We start from the raw sequence: 14,622 nt of genomic DNA on the forward strand, positions 1-14,622 counted from the left end.
CTGCTTGCCATAGAGGAGCTCGAGTACATTTTAAGATACTACAAAAAATCAATGACAAGGATATCGGACTGTAATTTTCTGGATCACTTCAAACATTCTTCTGGTAAATGTATAAGACCCGTGCTTTCTTCCAACTCCATTAAAAGAGGGGCTAACTAAGCTGCGAATCCACTATAAAATCTGATAGGGATTCCAATGGGCCCTGGAGCTTTGTTCAATATTTATGATTTCAGCTGTTTCTCAATACTACTGACACTGACACTTCACTCATCTTTTCAGTGGTACAATGATTAAATTGGGCCAATTCTCCTGTGTTTTCCTTTGTGAAGAAACATTTGAAAACAGAGATATGCACTTCTGCTTTTGCTTCACTACCCTCAATTTCACTTCCTGTCTCATCTACAAGTGACTAGACACTAACTTTGGAGCCACTAACAGCCTTTTCATACAATATTCTGCTACAGTAGTCATTGAAGGCTTTATGAATCACTCTCTTGAGAGTCAAACACGTTTCATCCAGCATCTTTCATTATCTATAGTCCTGTGCATTGTTTTATACCTATTATGCAGTAGTCTCTGCTTCTTTAGAAGTTTCTTTACAGTGGCTGCAAACAATGGAGGGTCCCTCCTGTTATTAACTGTTTCACTATTTCACCAGTACATGGTCATCTATTCTTTTAAACTCCAGCCCCAGCTCCCCTACATGTTCCCACTCTGTGCTAGAACTTTAATGTTCCTCACTGAGATATGAAACTACTGCTTTTTTATGAAGTTCGTTGAATTACTCTTTGTAATTAGGTAATCATTGTTGCTACAACTGTCTCATGGTCACTGATACCACTTTTGATGTGGACAACCTCAAAGATGTCAATTGCCAACAGATCTAAGAGTGGGTTGGCTCTGAGCCCTATGGGACTCAACTGCTGAGGTCATTAGTCCCCTAGAACTTAGAACTAGTTAAACCTAACTAACCTAAGGACATCACACACATCCATGCCCAAGGCAGGATTCGAACATGCGACCGTAGCGGTCTCGCAGTTCCAGACTGCAGCGCCAGAACCGCGCGGCCACTTCGGCCGGCCTCTAAGAGTGGGATTCCAAATCATATGTTCTAGGTAATTTTCACAGAAGGCATTCACTGAGGTTTTCTCTAAAGTTTTCAGTTAATCAGGAGGAAAATTTGAAGAAGACGTGAAGAGCAATAAGAAAATGTTCTACAAAATGATGAAAAATAAAAGGAAGGCTTCTGCTGCTGTTGTTGTGGTCTTCAGTCCTGAGACTGGTTTGACGCAGCTCTCCACACTACTCTATCTTATGCAAGCTTCTTCATCTCCCAGTACCAACTACAACCTACATCCTTCTGAATCTGCTTACTGTATTCATCTCTTGGTCTCCCTCTACGATTTTTACCCTCCACGCTGCCCTCCAATACTAAATTGATGATCCCTTGATGCCTCAGAACATGTCCTACCAACCAAGCCCTTCTTCTAGTCAAGTTGTGCCACAAACTCCTCTTCTCCCTGATTCAATACCTCCTCATTAGTTATGTGATGTACCCATCTAATCTTCAGCATTCTTCTGTAGTACCACATTTCAAAAGCTTCTATTCTCTTCTTGTCCAAATTATTTATTGTCCATGTTTCACTGCCATACGTGGCTACACTCCACACAAATACTTTCAGAAACGACTTCCTGACTCTTAAATCTATACTCGATGTTAACAAATTTCTCTTCTTCAGAAATGCTTTCCTTGCCATTGCCAGTCTACATTTTATATCCTCTCTACTGCGACCATCATCAGTTATTTTGCTCCCCAAATAGCAAAACTCCTTTACTACTTTCAGTGTCTCATTTCCTAATCTAATTCCCTCAACATCACCGATTTAATTCGACTACATTCCATTATCCTCGTTTTGCTTTTGTTGATGTTCATCTTATATCCTCCGATCAAGACACTGTCCATTCCGTTCAACTGCTCTTCCAATCCTTTGCTGTCTCTGACATAATTACAATGTCATTGGCGAACCTCAATGTTTTTATTTCTTCTCCATGGACTTTAATACCTACTCCAAATTTTTCTTTTGTTTCCTTTACTGCTTGCTCAATATACAGACTGTATAACACTGATGAGAGGCTACAACCCTGTCTCACTCCCTTCCCAACCACTGCTTCCCTTTCATGCCCCTCGACTCTTATAACTGTCACCTGGTTTCTGTACAAATTGTAAATAGCCTTTCCCTCCCTGTATTTTACCCCTGCCACCTTCAGAATTTGAAAGAGTGTATTCCAATCAACATTGTCAAAAGCTTTCTTTAAGTCTTCAAATGCTAGAAATGTAGGTTTGCTCTTCCTTAATCTTTCTTTTAAGATAAGTCGTAGGGTCAGTATTGCCTCTCGTGTTCCAATATTTCTACAGAATCCAAACTGATCTTCTCCAAGGTCAGCTTCTAGCAGTCTTCTGTAAAGAATTCGTGTTAGTATTTTGCAGCCGTGGCTTATTAAACTGATAGTTCGGTAATTTTCACATATGTCAACACCTGCTTTCTTTGGGATTGGAATTATTATATTCTTCTTGAAATCTGAGGGTATTTTGCCTGTCTCATACGTCTTGCTCACCAGATGGTAGAGTTTTGTCAGGACTGGCTCTCCCAAGGCTGTCAGTAGCTCTAATGGATCCCAAGGCTGTCAGTAGTTCTAGTTGAATGTTGTGTACTCCCAGAGCCTTGTTTTGACTTAGGTCTTTCAGTGCCCTGTCAGGCTCTTCACACAGTATCATATCTCCCATTTCATCTTCATCTACATCCTCTTCCATTTCCATAATATTGTCTTCAAGTACATCACTCTTGTAGAGACCTTCTATACACTCCTTCCACCTTTCTGCTTTCCCTTCTTTGCTTAGAACTGGGTTTCCATCTGAGCTCTTGATATTCATACAAGTGGTTCTCTTTTCTCCAAACATCTCTTTAATTTTTCTGTAGGCAGTATCTACACTCCTGGAAATTGAAATAAGAACACCATGAATTCATTGTCCCAGGAAGGGGAAACTTTATTGACACATTCCTGGGGTCAGATACATCACATGATCACACTGGCAGAACCACAGGCACATAGACACAGGCAACAGAGCATGCACAATGTCGGCACTAGTACAGTGTATATCCACCTTTCGCAGCAATGCAGGCTGCTATTCTCCCATGGAGACGATCTTAGAGATGCTGGATGTAGTCCTGTGGAACGGCTTGCCATGCCATTTCCACCTGGCGCCTCAGTTGGACCAGCGTTCGTGCTGGACGTGCAGACCGCGTGAGACGACGCTTCATCCAGTCCCAAACATGCTCAATGGGGGACAGATCCGGAGATCTTGCTGGCCAGGGTAGTTGACTTACACCTTCTAGAGCACGTCGGGTGGCACGGGATACATGCGGACGTGCATTGTCCTGTTGGAACAGCAAGTTCCCTTGCCGGTCTAGGAATGGTAGAACGATGGGTTCGATGACGGTTTGGATGTACCGTGCACTATTCAGTGTCCCCTCGACGATCACCAGTGGTGTACGGCCAGTGTAGGAGATTGCTCCCCACACCATGATGCCGGGTGTTGGCCCTGTGTGCCTCGGTCGTATGCAGTCCTGATTGTGGCGCTCACCTGCACGGCGCCAAACACGCATACGACCATCATTGGCACCAAGGCAGAAGCGACTCTCATCGCTGAAGACGACACGTCTCCATTCGTCCCTCCATTCACGCCTGTCGCGACACCACTGGAGGCGGGCTGCACGATGTTGGGGCGTGAGCGGAAGACGGCCTAACGGTGTGCGGGACCGTAGCCCAGCTTCATGGAGATGGTTGCGAATGGTCCTCGCCGATACCCCAGGAGCAACAGTGTCCCTAATTTGCTGGGAAGTGGCGGTGCGGTCCCCTACGGCACTGCGTAGGATCCTACGGTCTTGGCGTGCATCCGTGCGTCGCTGCGGTCCGGTCCCAGGTCGACGGGCACGTGCACCTTCCGCCGACCACTGGCGACAACATCGATGTACTGTGGAGACCTCACGCCCCACGTGTTGAGCAATTCGGCGGTACGTCCACCCGGCCTCCCGTATGCCCACTATACGCCCTCACTCAAAGTCCGTCAACTGCACATACGGTTCACGTCCATGCTGTCGCGGCATGCTACCAGTGTTAAAGACTGCGATGGAGCTCCGTATGCCACGGCAAACTGGCTGACACTGACGGCGGCGGTGCACAAATGCTGCGCAGCTAGCGCCATTCGACGGCCAACACCGCGGTTCCTGGTGTGTCCGCTGTGCCGTGCGTGTGATCATTGCTTGTACAGCCCTCTCGCAGTGCCCGGAGCAAGTATGGTGGGTCTGACACACCGGTGTCAATGTGTTCTTTTTTCCATTTCCAGGAGTGTATCTTACCTCTAGTGAGATAAGCCTCTACATTCTTACATTTGTCCCCTAGCTATCCCTGCACGTTTGCACTTCCTGTCAATCTCATTTTCGAGAAGTTTGTATTCCTTCTTCTGCTTCTGAAGTGCCAGTAAAGATGGAAACAGAGGATGGGACTGTAATTGAAGATCCAGGTAATATAAAAGATCTCTGGAAAGAACATTTTAAGAAACTGTTAAACGCTGAGGAGCAGGTACACGAGGACACAACAAATAATGGAGAAATTGAGAGAAGTTGGAAAGCAGAATTAGGATAAATTACATGGGAAGAAATGGAGATAGCTGTGAAGAAGATGAATGGGAGGAAAGCCCCAGCACCTGATGAAGTATCAGAGGACATGATAAGAGCAGCAGGTCTCGTGGGAATGCAGTGGCTGTATAGAGTACTATCAAGTACGTGGAGAAGTAGTACAATGCCTGACGACTGGAGAAGAGGAGACATTGTTCTCATCTTCAAAAAAAAGCAAACAAAAAAAAAATTCTTTGTAAAAACTACAGAGGAATAACCCTTATGAGTCATACAGCCAAGATTTTTTAAAGAATTTTACTAAATCGAATAAGTGAAAAGATAGAAAAGGAGCTGAGTGAAGAACAGCATGGGTTTAAGACAGGACGAATGATCGATCTGATATTTTCTATCTGTCAACTGATGGAAAAAAAGTTGGGAGTATAACAAAAGGGTGATAATGGTTTTTATAGACATAGAAAAGGCATATGACTCAGTTAACAGGGAAAGACTCTGGGAAGTAATGAAGAAGATAAATATAGAAGATGGATACATTAATGTAATAAAGACAATGTACAAAGGACACAACTGTAGAATTAGAACACCACTGGGGAACTCTGAATATTTTGAAATAAGAAAAGGACTTAAACAAGGAAGTATTCTATCTCCTGTACTTTCTAATGTTGTGATGGAGGGAATGAATAGGGCAGTTAAAATTATAGTAAAAGAAAAAGACAAAAAGGAGATGTTTGCAGATGATATGGTAATATGGGGTGATAAAGAGGTAGATGTAGAGTTACAACTTGATGCATGGAAGGAAATAATGAAAACATATGGATTAAAAGTAAATAAAGATAAGAGTGAAGTAAAGGTATTTGGAAGAGACAAAGGGATCAACGGAAATATCACTTTGAATGGAGAACACCTCAAAGTGGTAGACAGTTTCACTTATTTAGGGAGTGAAATATCTAGTGATGGAAGAATAACCAACGAAATTTATAAGAGGTTACAGAAGGGAGACAATTTCTACCAAACAATAAAACACCTAATTTGGAATAAGCAAGTGTCAGAAAAAGCAAAACTTCTTATGTTAAGAGTTATTACTTCCCTATTGTCACCTTTGGAGGAGAAACATGAACAATGACAGAAAGGGACTGGGGCAGACTGCAAGCATGGAAAATGAAATTTCTCAGAGCAGTTAAGGGAAAAACAAGAATGGACAGAGTAAGGAATGTAGATATTAGAATGGACCTTAAACAACAAAGTATGAGAGAGAAAAGAGAGAGAGAGAGAGAGAGAGAGAGAGAGAGAGATGCTACAGGCATGTTAAGAGGATGCATGGGCAGAGACTCCCTAAAATTATGGAAGAACTTGTCAGCACCCAGACCCGGCAATAGCAGAGCGGGATCCGGATATAGATAGATAGGAAGAGAATTGGAGGTCGATAGAAGGATCCAATCACAATTTTGTGCCCACTCCTGACACTTAGTCTTGCCGAAACAATCTCACATGCTCCTCCAATTTATATCGCAGTGGATCTTGTCTACTGTGAGAAATACACCACCTTCATTTCCCATTAGGCTATCTTTTTGATATACACTTAAATTTTCCCCAGAAATCTCACTGTTATCAACTTCATTTTTTAACCATCTTGCTGTAGCTAGTATTATGTCAGCCTCATAGCTTTTCAGGTGCGTTTCAAACTCTGGCGCTTTATTGGGGAATGCTTCAGCACTCAACTATTAGGATTTTAATACTCTCACCTCTGGGGGGCATTTCATTGGATCTTATACTAATACTTTCGGGTTTCCTGCAGCTGTCTTTATCTGGACTGGATGAAGAATCACCTAATCCAACAAAACCTTTCTGTGCACCCCACACACACAGTCAGTTACCTGGGTAGCTGCATATGTAGTGAACAAATTCATTGTACAAGTATCTCCTGAAGATGTTGGTAAGGTATGCTGTTGAAATATCATGTTACATAAACATCTGCACCTGGCTGAACACCAAAGATCAATACAAACAAATTAATTTTGTCTTCTAGTTTACAACAATACAGCCATTTACACTGAAGCACATTGCCTTTTGGAAAGCAATTGTAAACTAAACCATTGGTTCTGAGTCCAGTGTTATTGTTCTTAATAAAAGCACAATAAAACGGATTTTGATTAACTTTATTTGCTAAAAGTCTACGAGTGCACAAGTTCATAAAAAATAATTTAGTACTGCAATAATTCACAGGTTATGAACTACAAAGAAGCAAATGTAAAATGATAGTAACCTCTGAAAGTAGTGCAGGAAGCTTTGCTTCTTTACACAGTTGACTAAACGCATATATTTTTCCACTAGTTTTAGTCACCCTTTATACCATAGTAATCATGCCACTACAACATCCTCATGGTCTTTGATACTAGTTTCAATATGGACACCTACAGAGATGTCAGTCTATTTGTTGGCTTTAGATGTAATACATTTCCATCATGAGTTGGGTTGTTTTGAGGGAGGAGACCAGACAGCGAGGTCATTGGACTCAGCAGATTAGGGAAGGGCAGGGAAGGAAGTCGGCATGCCCTTTCAAAGGAACCATCCCGGCATTTGTCTGGAGCGATTTAGGGAAATCACGGAAAACCTAAATCAGGATGGCTGCACGTGGGATTGAACTGTCGTCCTCCCGAATGCGAGTCCAGTGTTTTCCATCATGACTGGGATTCCAAACTGTCTTTTATAAGTACATTTCAGAGAAAGTATTTAGTTTTGTACTGCATGATATCTTGTCATGTCCACAACTTACAAAGCTGTACTTACGCCATTATATTGTTGGATGATTAAAGTGGCTTCTGGTAATGACAGCAGGACTGAGGAACAAGCATACTACCAAACTAGACTTCCTCGTAAGTTTCTGGTAGTCAACAGTATGACCCAATTATAAGCTTATGTCCAACCTTGACACTTAGTCCTACCCAAACCAAGTCACATGCAGCCTCATAGTCTATCTCAGTTGATTTGAGTTTCTTGTTTACTGAGCCAAATATGCCACATCCATTTCCTATTAGTTTATCCTTTTGACATGCAGTTATATTTACCCCAAAAATATCAGTACCATCAACCTTGTATTTTCTTCAGCTTTCTGTTACTGGTATCATACGGGATCCACTGCTTCAGACACTTCAAACTCTGGGACTTTGTTGTGAATACTCTTAATACTTCTGCGTCTTCTATAGTTACCATTATCTGGATTACACGGAGAATTGCCTAAGTTAAAAAAATCTTTGTGCACTCTAAAGGTAGTCATCTATTTCAGTATCAGCCTTAAATGTGTAGTGCACAGGTGACACATTTGGGAGGGACCTCAAGTTCTCAACCCTATGGTGCAAGTCCACTCAAATAATATAAGCAGCATCTGTCACTAGGAACAAACAGACTGAAAAAATTGCAAAATGTTTATTTTGTAACCAGACTGGTGAGGTTTAGTCCTTTTCCTTCATCCCTCTTCCCTCCCCTTCTACCAGAAGAAGAAGCCATTGGCTCCAAAAGCTTGCACATTTCCTTAACTTTTTTATATGTGTCTTTTCTTCAGTGAGTAGGTTTTTTCTTATCTAATTGATTAATCTGTAAAACCATACCACATTCAAATGAAAACATCAACATTTAGAACTGACAGTAACTCTCATACGAATGATATTCACACAAAGAAATAGCCTTCCAATAAATTACAAAAATGAGCAAAAGTTGAAAAAAACAGCAACAATAATACAAATGGAAACAAATTATAATGAGCTTCTGACTCTAAAGACACATGATGAATTCAGCAAGGTAAAATAGGTAGCTGGGAAAGAAATACTATAATGATAGTATTAACAGCAAGTACAAAATGACAAAATGGACATAGGAGGTATAGAAGTAAAAAACTCTTGCTTTCTCCTGCTGTATATACTAATTCTCAATCAAATATGCTCATCCACTTTGTATTTCCATGTTTTCCCTACTAACAACATGAACATTACTCTCCCCTTCAAATTCAGAAGTGTGAGTCTTCAAGATTTGTCATCAAATGTTTCATATTCCCGTTAGATTTGACATAAATCTATATCTACCAAGTGCCCCTTTTTACTGTCTGAATATGATTTGCAGCTTTCATTTCTAGCTTTTTATTTAAACAATTATGGGTGTCCATAATCTCCCAGTATCACTTCAAAATGTCATAACTTGATAAACTAGTCATTATTTGTAGTAACACTGTTCACGTTTACGTAGCACTTCACTTAGCATAGACTGGGACTGTGTCCTAGGCAGGCCTGATGTTAACTGACTGGGCACGGCCCGTGCTGCCTGAGTTGTTGTTGTTGTTACGCCGGCAGAGGCCGCGTCCAAATTCTCGCGTGCCCTCTGGTGGACAGGACTCTACTTGCGGCAACTACTGTCCGTGACACGCCGTGCCGATGTGCGCCTCCCGCAATCTGTCTGGTGGCTACCACATTATTTGAAAATATAATCCGATTGATAAAAAACTCTACTCACCAAGTGGCAGCAAGAGAAAACACATATAAAAGATATGGAAATGCGCAAGCTTTTGGGGCCAGTGACTCCTTCTTCTGGCAGAGGGGCTCAATGGAAAGGAAGCAGGATGATGGAAAAGACTGGCAGACTTAGGAAATGGGGAAAGTTGTGGAAAAGTTGATCAGAACCTCACATCAGGTGAGACTTATGGGTCAGTAAGTCCTTCTGAGAAGAGGAAGATCCACTGGCTCTCACAGCTTGCAATTTCCATATCTTTTATGTGTGTTTTCTCCTGTTGCTTCTTGGTGAGATGGTTTTTTATCTATGCAATTATATCATATCTTGGAAACTATTAGAGGTACAATATTTTTCATTTGTTCTTAATGGATGATTTGACTTGGAATGCATCTAATGATGACAGACCATAAGAAGGGACAGTGTATCATCTCATATGTACAATTCAAATCTGTGGCAATGGAACAGTGGAATTATTGACACCAGTACAGGAGAGCACCACCAGCAAAACAAGCATAATGAGGTACTTCAAAAACTTTAAAGAGACATGCTGTGTCAAAGACTTTTCTCAAAGCTGACGTCCCCCTCTGTCTCAAGCATTTGTTGAAAGAGCGCAAGTTGCATTTCAATGCATCTCACAGAAGTCAATTCGTCATGTTTGTCATGTATCATGTGAATTGCAGGAAGCAAGATCAATTGTCCATATAGTTTTACATAAGCAATTATGCTTTTTTCATAAAAAGTGCAAGTGGTCCAAGCATTGCAGCCAAATGATTGTCCTCTATAGTAAGCATTCACATGTTTTACACTGGTCCCCATAGGTGCAGGCAATGACTACAAGAAATAGTGGCTGATTTCAGATGAAACAATGTTCCACATTTCTGTGAATTGCTACAACATTAGTATTTGAGGTTCTAAAAACCCACTCTGCACAAAGAATTCATCTGTGGTAGCCCGAAGTTTAATGTTTGGCATGGTCTAATGTGCTACAGAGAGACAAGCCCACTTTTCTTCACAGAGAAAACCATGTAGGGAAGGTTTCTGCTATCACAGATTGAAGAGCTGCAGCCATCCATCATCTTCCAGCATAATGATGCACCACCATGCACTTCTTTTTGCGGGGTTACATCAAGGATTGTGTGTACACAACACCAGTCACTGATATTGCTAACTTGAATGAATCAATGAAGAAATCAGAACTCTTGATGGTGCAATGCTGACCCATACATGAGCAGAACTGCTGACCCATACATGAGCAGAACTCAAATATTGCTGTGATATTCTATGAGCAACGAGTAGGACACATACTAAAATTCTGTTTTAACAGGGAAAAACTTCAACAGCTGTTATATGTTTTACAACAAACCATGATGCTCTGTCTGTAATAGTTTCCAAGTCATACTTTTTTTTAAAATGATAGCAGAGCTTTATGGACACCCCATATATTCTGATATTCTACAAAAGATGTTGCTAGCAAAACTTGATAACTGTTTCTTATTGTTGCAGCAAAATTAATGCAGACCATGGTTGACTATAATCATACAGATACCTTACAAGAAGATGGCATAATCCATTCACATAAGAAAGTGAAAACATAATTTGTCACATACCTGTAGCAGGATCACAGTGAGCTGTATCTTTGCCGAACATAAGCAGTTCCCCTTCCCTTGTAACAAGAGCTGTGGTGCCATTATTACATGCAGCATGTACAATAACTTGGCCCTCTACTTTAACCATTTTCTTTGGCTTTACAGGTTTTGGCTGCCTACGGGCTTTACCTAAAATTAAATATAAAATGAGTAGTTATCTGATCACCAAAAGGGAAGTATAATGTTTATTCTAAAAAAATAAAAATGAGTTTCAGTAAAACAACCCAACACCATAATTCTGAGGCATGTCACACATGACCATCAGGCAGATAATACAGATTCCTACAAAAGTTATAAAGTTCAAAATGCTGTATGTTCCAATCTGAAACATATATTCATATTTTATAAATGAAATATATCTTGTAATATCAGAAATTTTTGTATTGGTGTCACTTCTATTTCACAGAATTACACCATAGTTTGAGAAATAGTTATATGAGTGTTTCAAGAGGGACAGTATATACCAGATGATTCAAAAACTAAGAAGCGATTTCAATTGTTTGTTACAGACAAACTATAAAAGACAGAAACATATTGTGCACGTCACTAGATAGAGTAAGGTCAAAGTTTTGACACAGTTGCGCTGTTTTTTGTTTGTAGCAACATAGCGATTACAGAACAAAATAAATTGTTTTATGTGTTGGAATTTAAGCAAGTTCAACCCATTGTCCAAGAAAGAAGAGATTTCAATTGTTTGTTACAGACAAACTATAAAAGACAGAAACACATTGCACATGTCACTAGATAAAGGAAGGTTCAAAGTTTTGACACAGTTGCACTGTTTTTTGTTTGTAGCAACACAGTGAATACAGAACAAAAGAAATCATTTTATATGTTGCAATTTAAGCAAGTTCAACCCATTGTCCAAGAGCAATGTGCATTCCACCATAAATTCAGCAAGAATCTGTCTCCGCACAAGCAGATTTATGACTGCCATACGAAATTCTTGGATGTTGGTTGCATATGCAAAGGGAAGAGCACTGGTTGGCCACACATGACTGATGAAAATGTCAAGCATATCCCAGATGTGTTCACAAAGTGCCCTCAGAAGTCCACAAGACAGGCAAGCCAAGAACTTCAGGTTCCCCAAACAATAGTGTGACAAGTTCTGAAACGACACCTGCATATGATAACTTAGAAGTTGCACTTACTGCAGCAACTGTGTCCCAGTGACCATAAGAGAAGGTACAAATTTTGGATTTCAATTCTCCAGGTGATGTGAGATGAAACTTTTTCTGAATGACTCATCTTTTCAGATGAATTGATGTTTCATCTATCGGATAAAGCCAACCACCATAATGGAAGAATTTGGAGGCCACAAAATCCTGGCATCATCATCAAACGTGAAAGAGACTTCCTGAAACTGAATGTGCTTTCTTCTGTTTATGTTTACAAAGTTTATGTACCTTTCTTTTTGTGGAGGAAATTGCAACAGGAATGTAATATCTGGACATGCTGAAAAATTGGTTATTTCCTCAACTTCACAAAGATGCCAATAATTTTATTTTTATCCATAATGCCCCCCCCCCCTCCCCCCTTTTACCTTGAGGTTGGCTTGACAACAAGATCTTGTTCATTGCTTTTGGCCTCCCATGTCGCCAGACCTCGCACCTTGTGAGTGTTTTCTGTGGGGGAATATAAAACATAGTTTTTGCCTGCTTATGGCAGTTATTCTTCAAGAGGTGAGAAATTGAATTGTTGGGGCTGTTGATTCAATAAACAGAAACCTGTTGATTTGTGGGTGGCATGAAATGGACTACCATTTCGATGTTTCTTGAGCAACACATGGTGCTCACGTTGACTGTACAGTATAGTGTTTGCGTGCACATAAACTTTGGGCCTTTCTCTATCCACTGACATGCACAATGTGTTTCTATCTTTCATGGTTTATCTGTAATTAACAACTGAAATGAGTTCTTCCTTTTTGAATGACCCTGGATTGTAGAAGTTGGTGGTATAGATTAAAAAATTCCATGTTATGTGATTGAATTTTTATCAGTTACAGTGATTCATCTGGTTATAGAGGTAAGTTTTCATTTTGTGTATTATTCTTCAGTTGCTATGGGTTTATTTGTTGACTCACATTTTTGTTTCAAACTTCAAGTTGTGAAGTTATGCTTTAGTACATGTAATTAAAATTGTAAACCGTGGTTGTGATTTGTTGGCCAATTCCACTGTATCATTTAAGCATGCCACACATATTTGCAAATGCTGAATACCTGTGTATGGGTTTTGTAATGGAAATGCTGCTGTTGCTTGTAGAGAAAATGTAGATGATTTCCTAACTGCAAAGAATCAGAGTCCACAGTGTTTGCTCATGTTTTCACTAAATTGTGTAAGACTTTTGCAGTATTCAAAGACATATCTCACCTGAGTGCACAAATGAACAGTGTGGATGAAGTAAAAGGCATTATTCAGTTGGTAAAATGTAGTCTTCCAACAAGCACATGCAGAGTTTCTACATGAATTGGCATTGCACACACACGAATGTGGCAGATGTTACATATGAACTGCTTCAATCATTTTTATTCACAGTGATGGTGACATGAAATGTTTTATATTATTACACAGTTATAAATTATGTTAACAGCAACTATTGTTAATATTAATGCTGAAATAAAACAGAATATTAAAAATTATTCAAGTTATAAGTAAATAACTTCCAGCTTGCATTACTAAATTTGTTACAGGCAGCCTCAGAAGAACTTGAGATTTGCCAATTAAATAAAAATTAGGCTATGAACTTATGCACCAAACCAATATAAAGTAAATGCTCAACTTTCTGGCTATAAGATTAAGTGGATGCTCTGAATATCCAAACATCAACAGACCACAAATCTTGTTTCCTGCATTGTGGAGAATGTCATGTCATGTCGTGTCGTGTGACTAGGGCCTCCCATTGGGTAGACCGTTCGCCGGGTGCAAAACTTTCAATTTGCCGCCACTTCAGCTACTTGCGCTTTGATGGGGATGAACTGATGATGATTAGGACAACACAACACCCAGTCCCTGAGTGGAGAAAATCTCTGACGCTGCCGGGAATCGAACCCGGGCCCTTGGGATTGACATTCTGTTGTGCTGACCACTCAGCTACCGGGGGCGGACATTGTGGAGAATGATTGGCACAAATAATAATAATAATAATAATAATAATAATAATAATAATAATAATAATAATAATAAAGAGTGAGTATATATATTTGGTTGGTGCATAAGTTCGTAGCATTTTTCCATAAGTTCAATAAACACAAGAGATACACATAACAGAGACTTTAGTCATAAATAATATAGTCTCCTTCACTACTTACAACCATCTCGCAATGCTGGGATAACTTTTTGATTCTGCGACTATAGAAGTCACACGGTTTAGAGATGAAGAACTTGTCAAGCCACGTTCAGAGGACATTTTCTTTTGGAAAGGAAGTTCCTTGAAGATTGTTCAACAAAGAGCAGAAAAGGTGAAAATCTGAGGGCACAGGATCAGGTGAAGAAGGTGGGTGTGGAATGACTTCCCAACCCAACTCCTGTATAGAGTTTTTTGTCGATCTACCAGAATTTAGGTGGGCGTTATCATGGAGGAGAATCACTTCATGCAGCCTTCCTGGTTGTTGTTCTTGGACTGTGTCTGCAAGATATTTCAGTTGTTGACAATAAATGTCAGCAGTGATGGTTGCACTTCAGGGAAGTAATTTGTAGATAAAAACCTATAGCAATCAGAATAAAAACATGCAAAACAAAAATGCTATGAACTAATGCACCAATCTAATAGGTACGCAATGTGCATT

The 14,622-nt window shown here is 40.2% G+C and overlaps 1 protein-coding gene across 1 annotated transcript in view; it reads right to left on the reverse strand.

Moving 5' to 3' along the window:
- Nucleotides 1–14,622, reverse strand: part of LOC124795865 (E3 ubiquitin-protein ligase MYCBP2-like) — a 145,577-nt gene that overhangs the window by 54,407 nt on the left and 76,548 nt on the right. Inside the window, exon 10 of the mRNA XM_047259947.1 lies at nucleotides 10,799–10,966. Coding sequence (XP_047115903.1) covers nucleotides 10,799–10,966 — 168 coding nt within the window. The remainder of the gene's footprint in view (nucleotides 1–10,798; nucleotides 10,967–14,622) is intronic.

This window comes from Schistocerca piceifrons, chromosome 4 (assembly GCF_021461385.2).
Source record: "Schistocerca piceifrons isolate TAMUIC-IGC-003096 chromosome 4, iqSchPice1.1, whole genome shotgun sequence".
NCBI lineage: Eukaryota > Metazoa > Arthropoda > Insecta > Orthoptera > Acrididae > Schistocerca > Schistocerca piceifrons.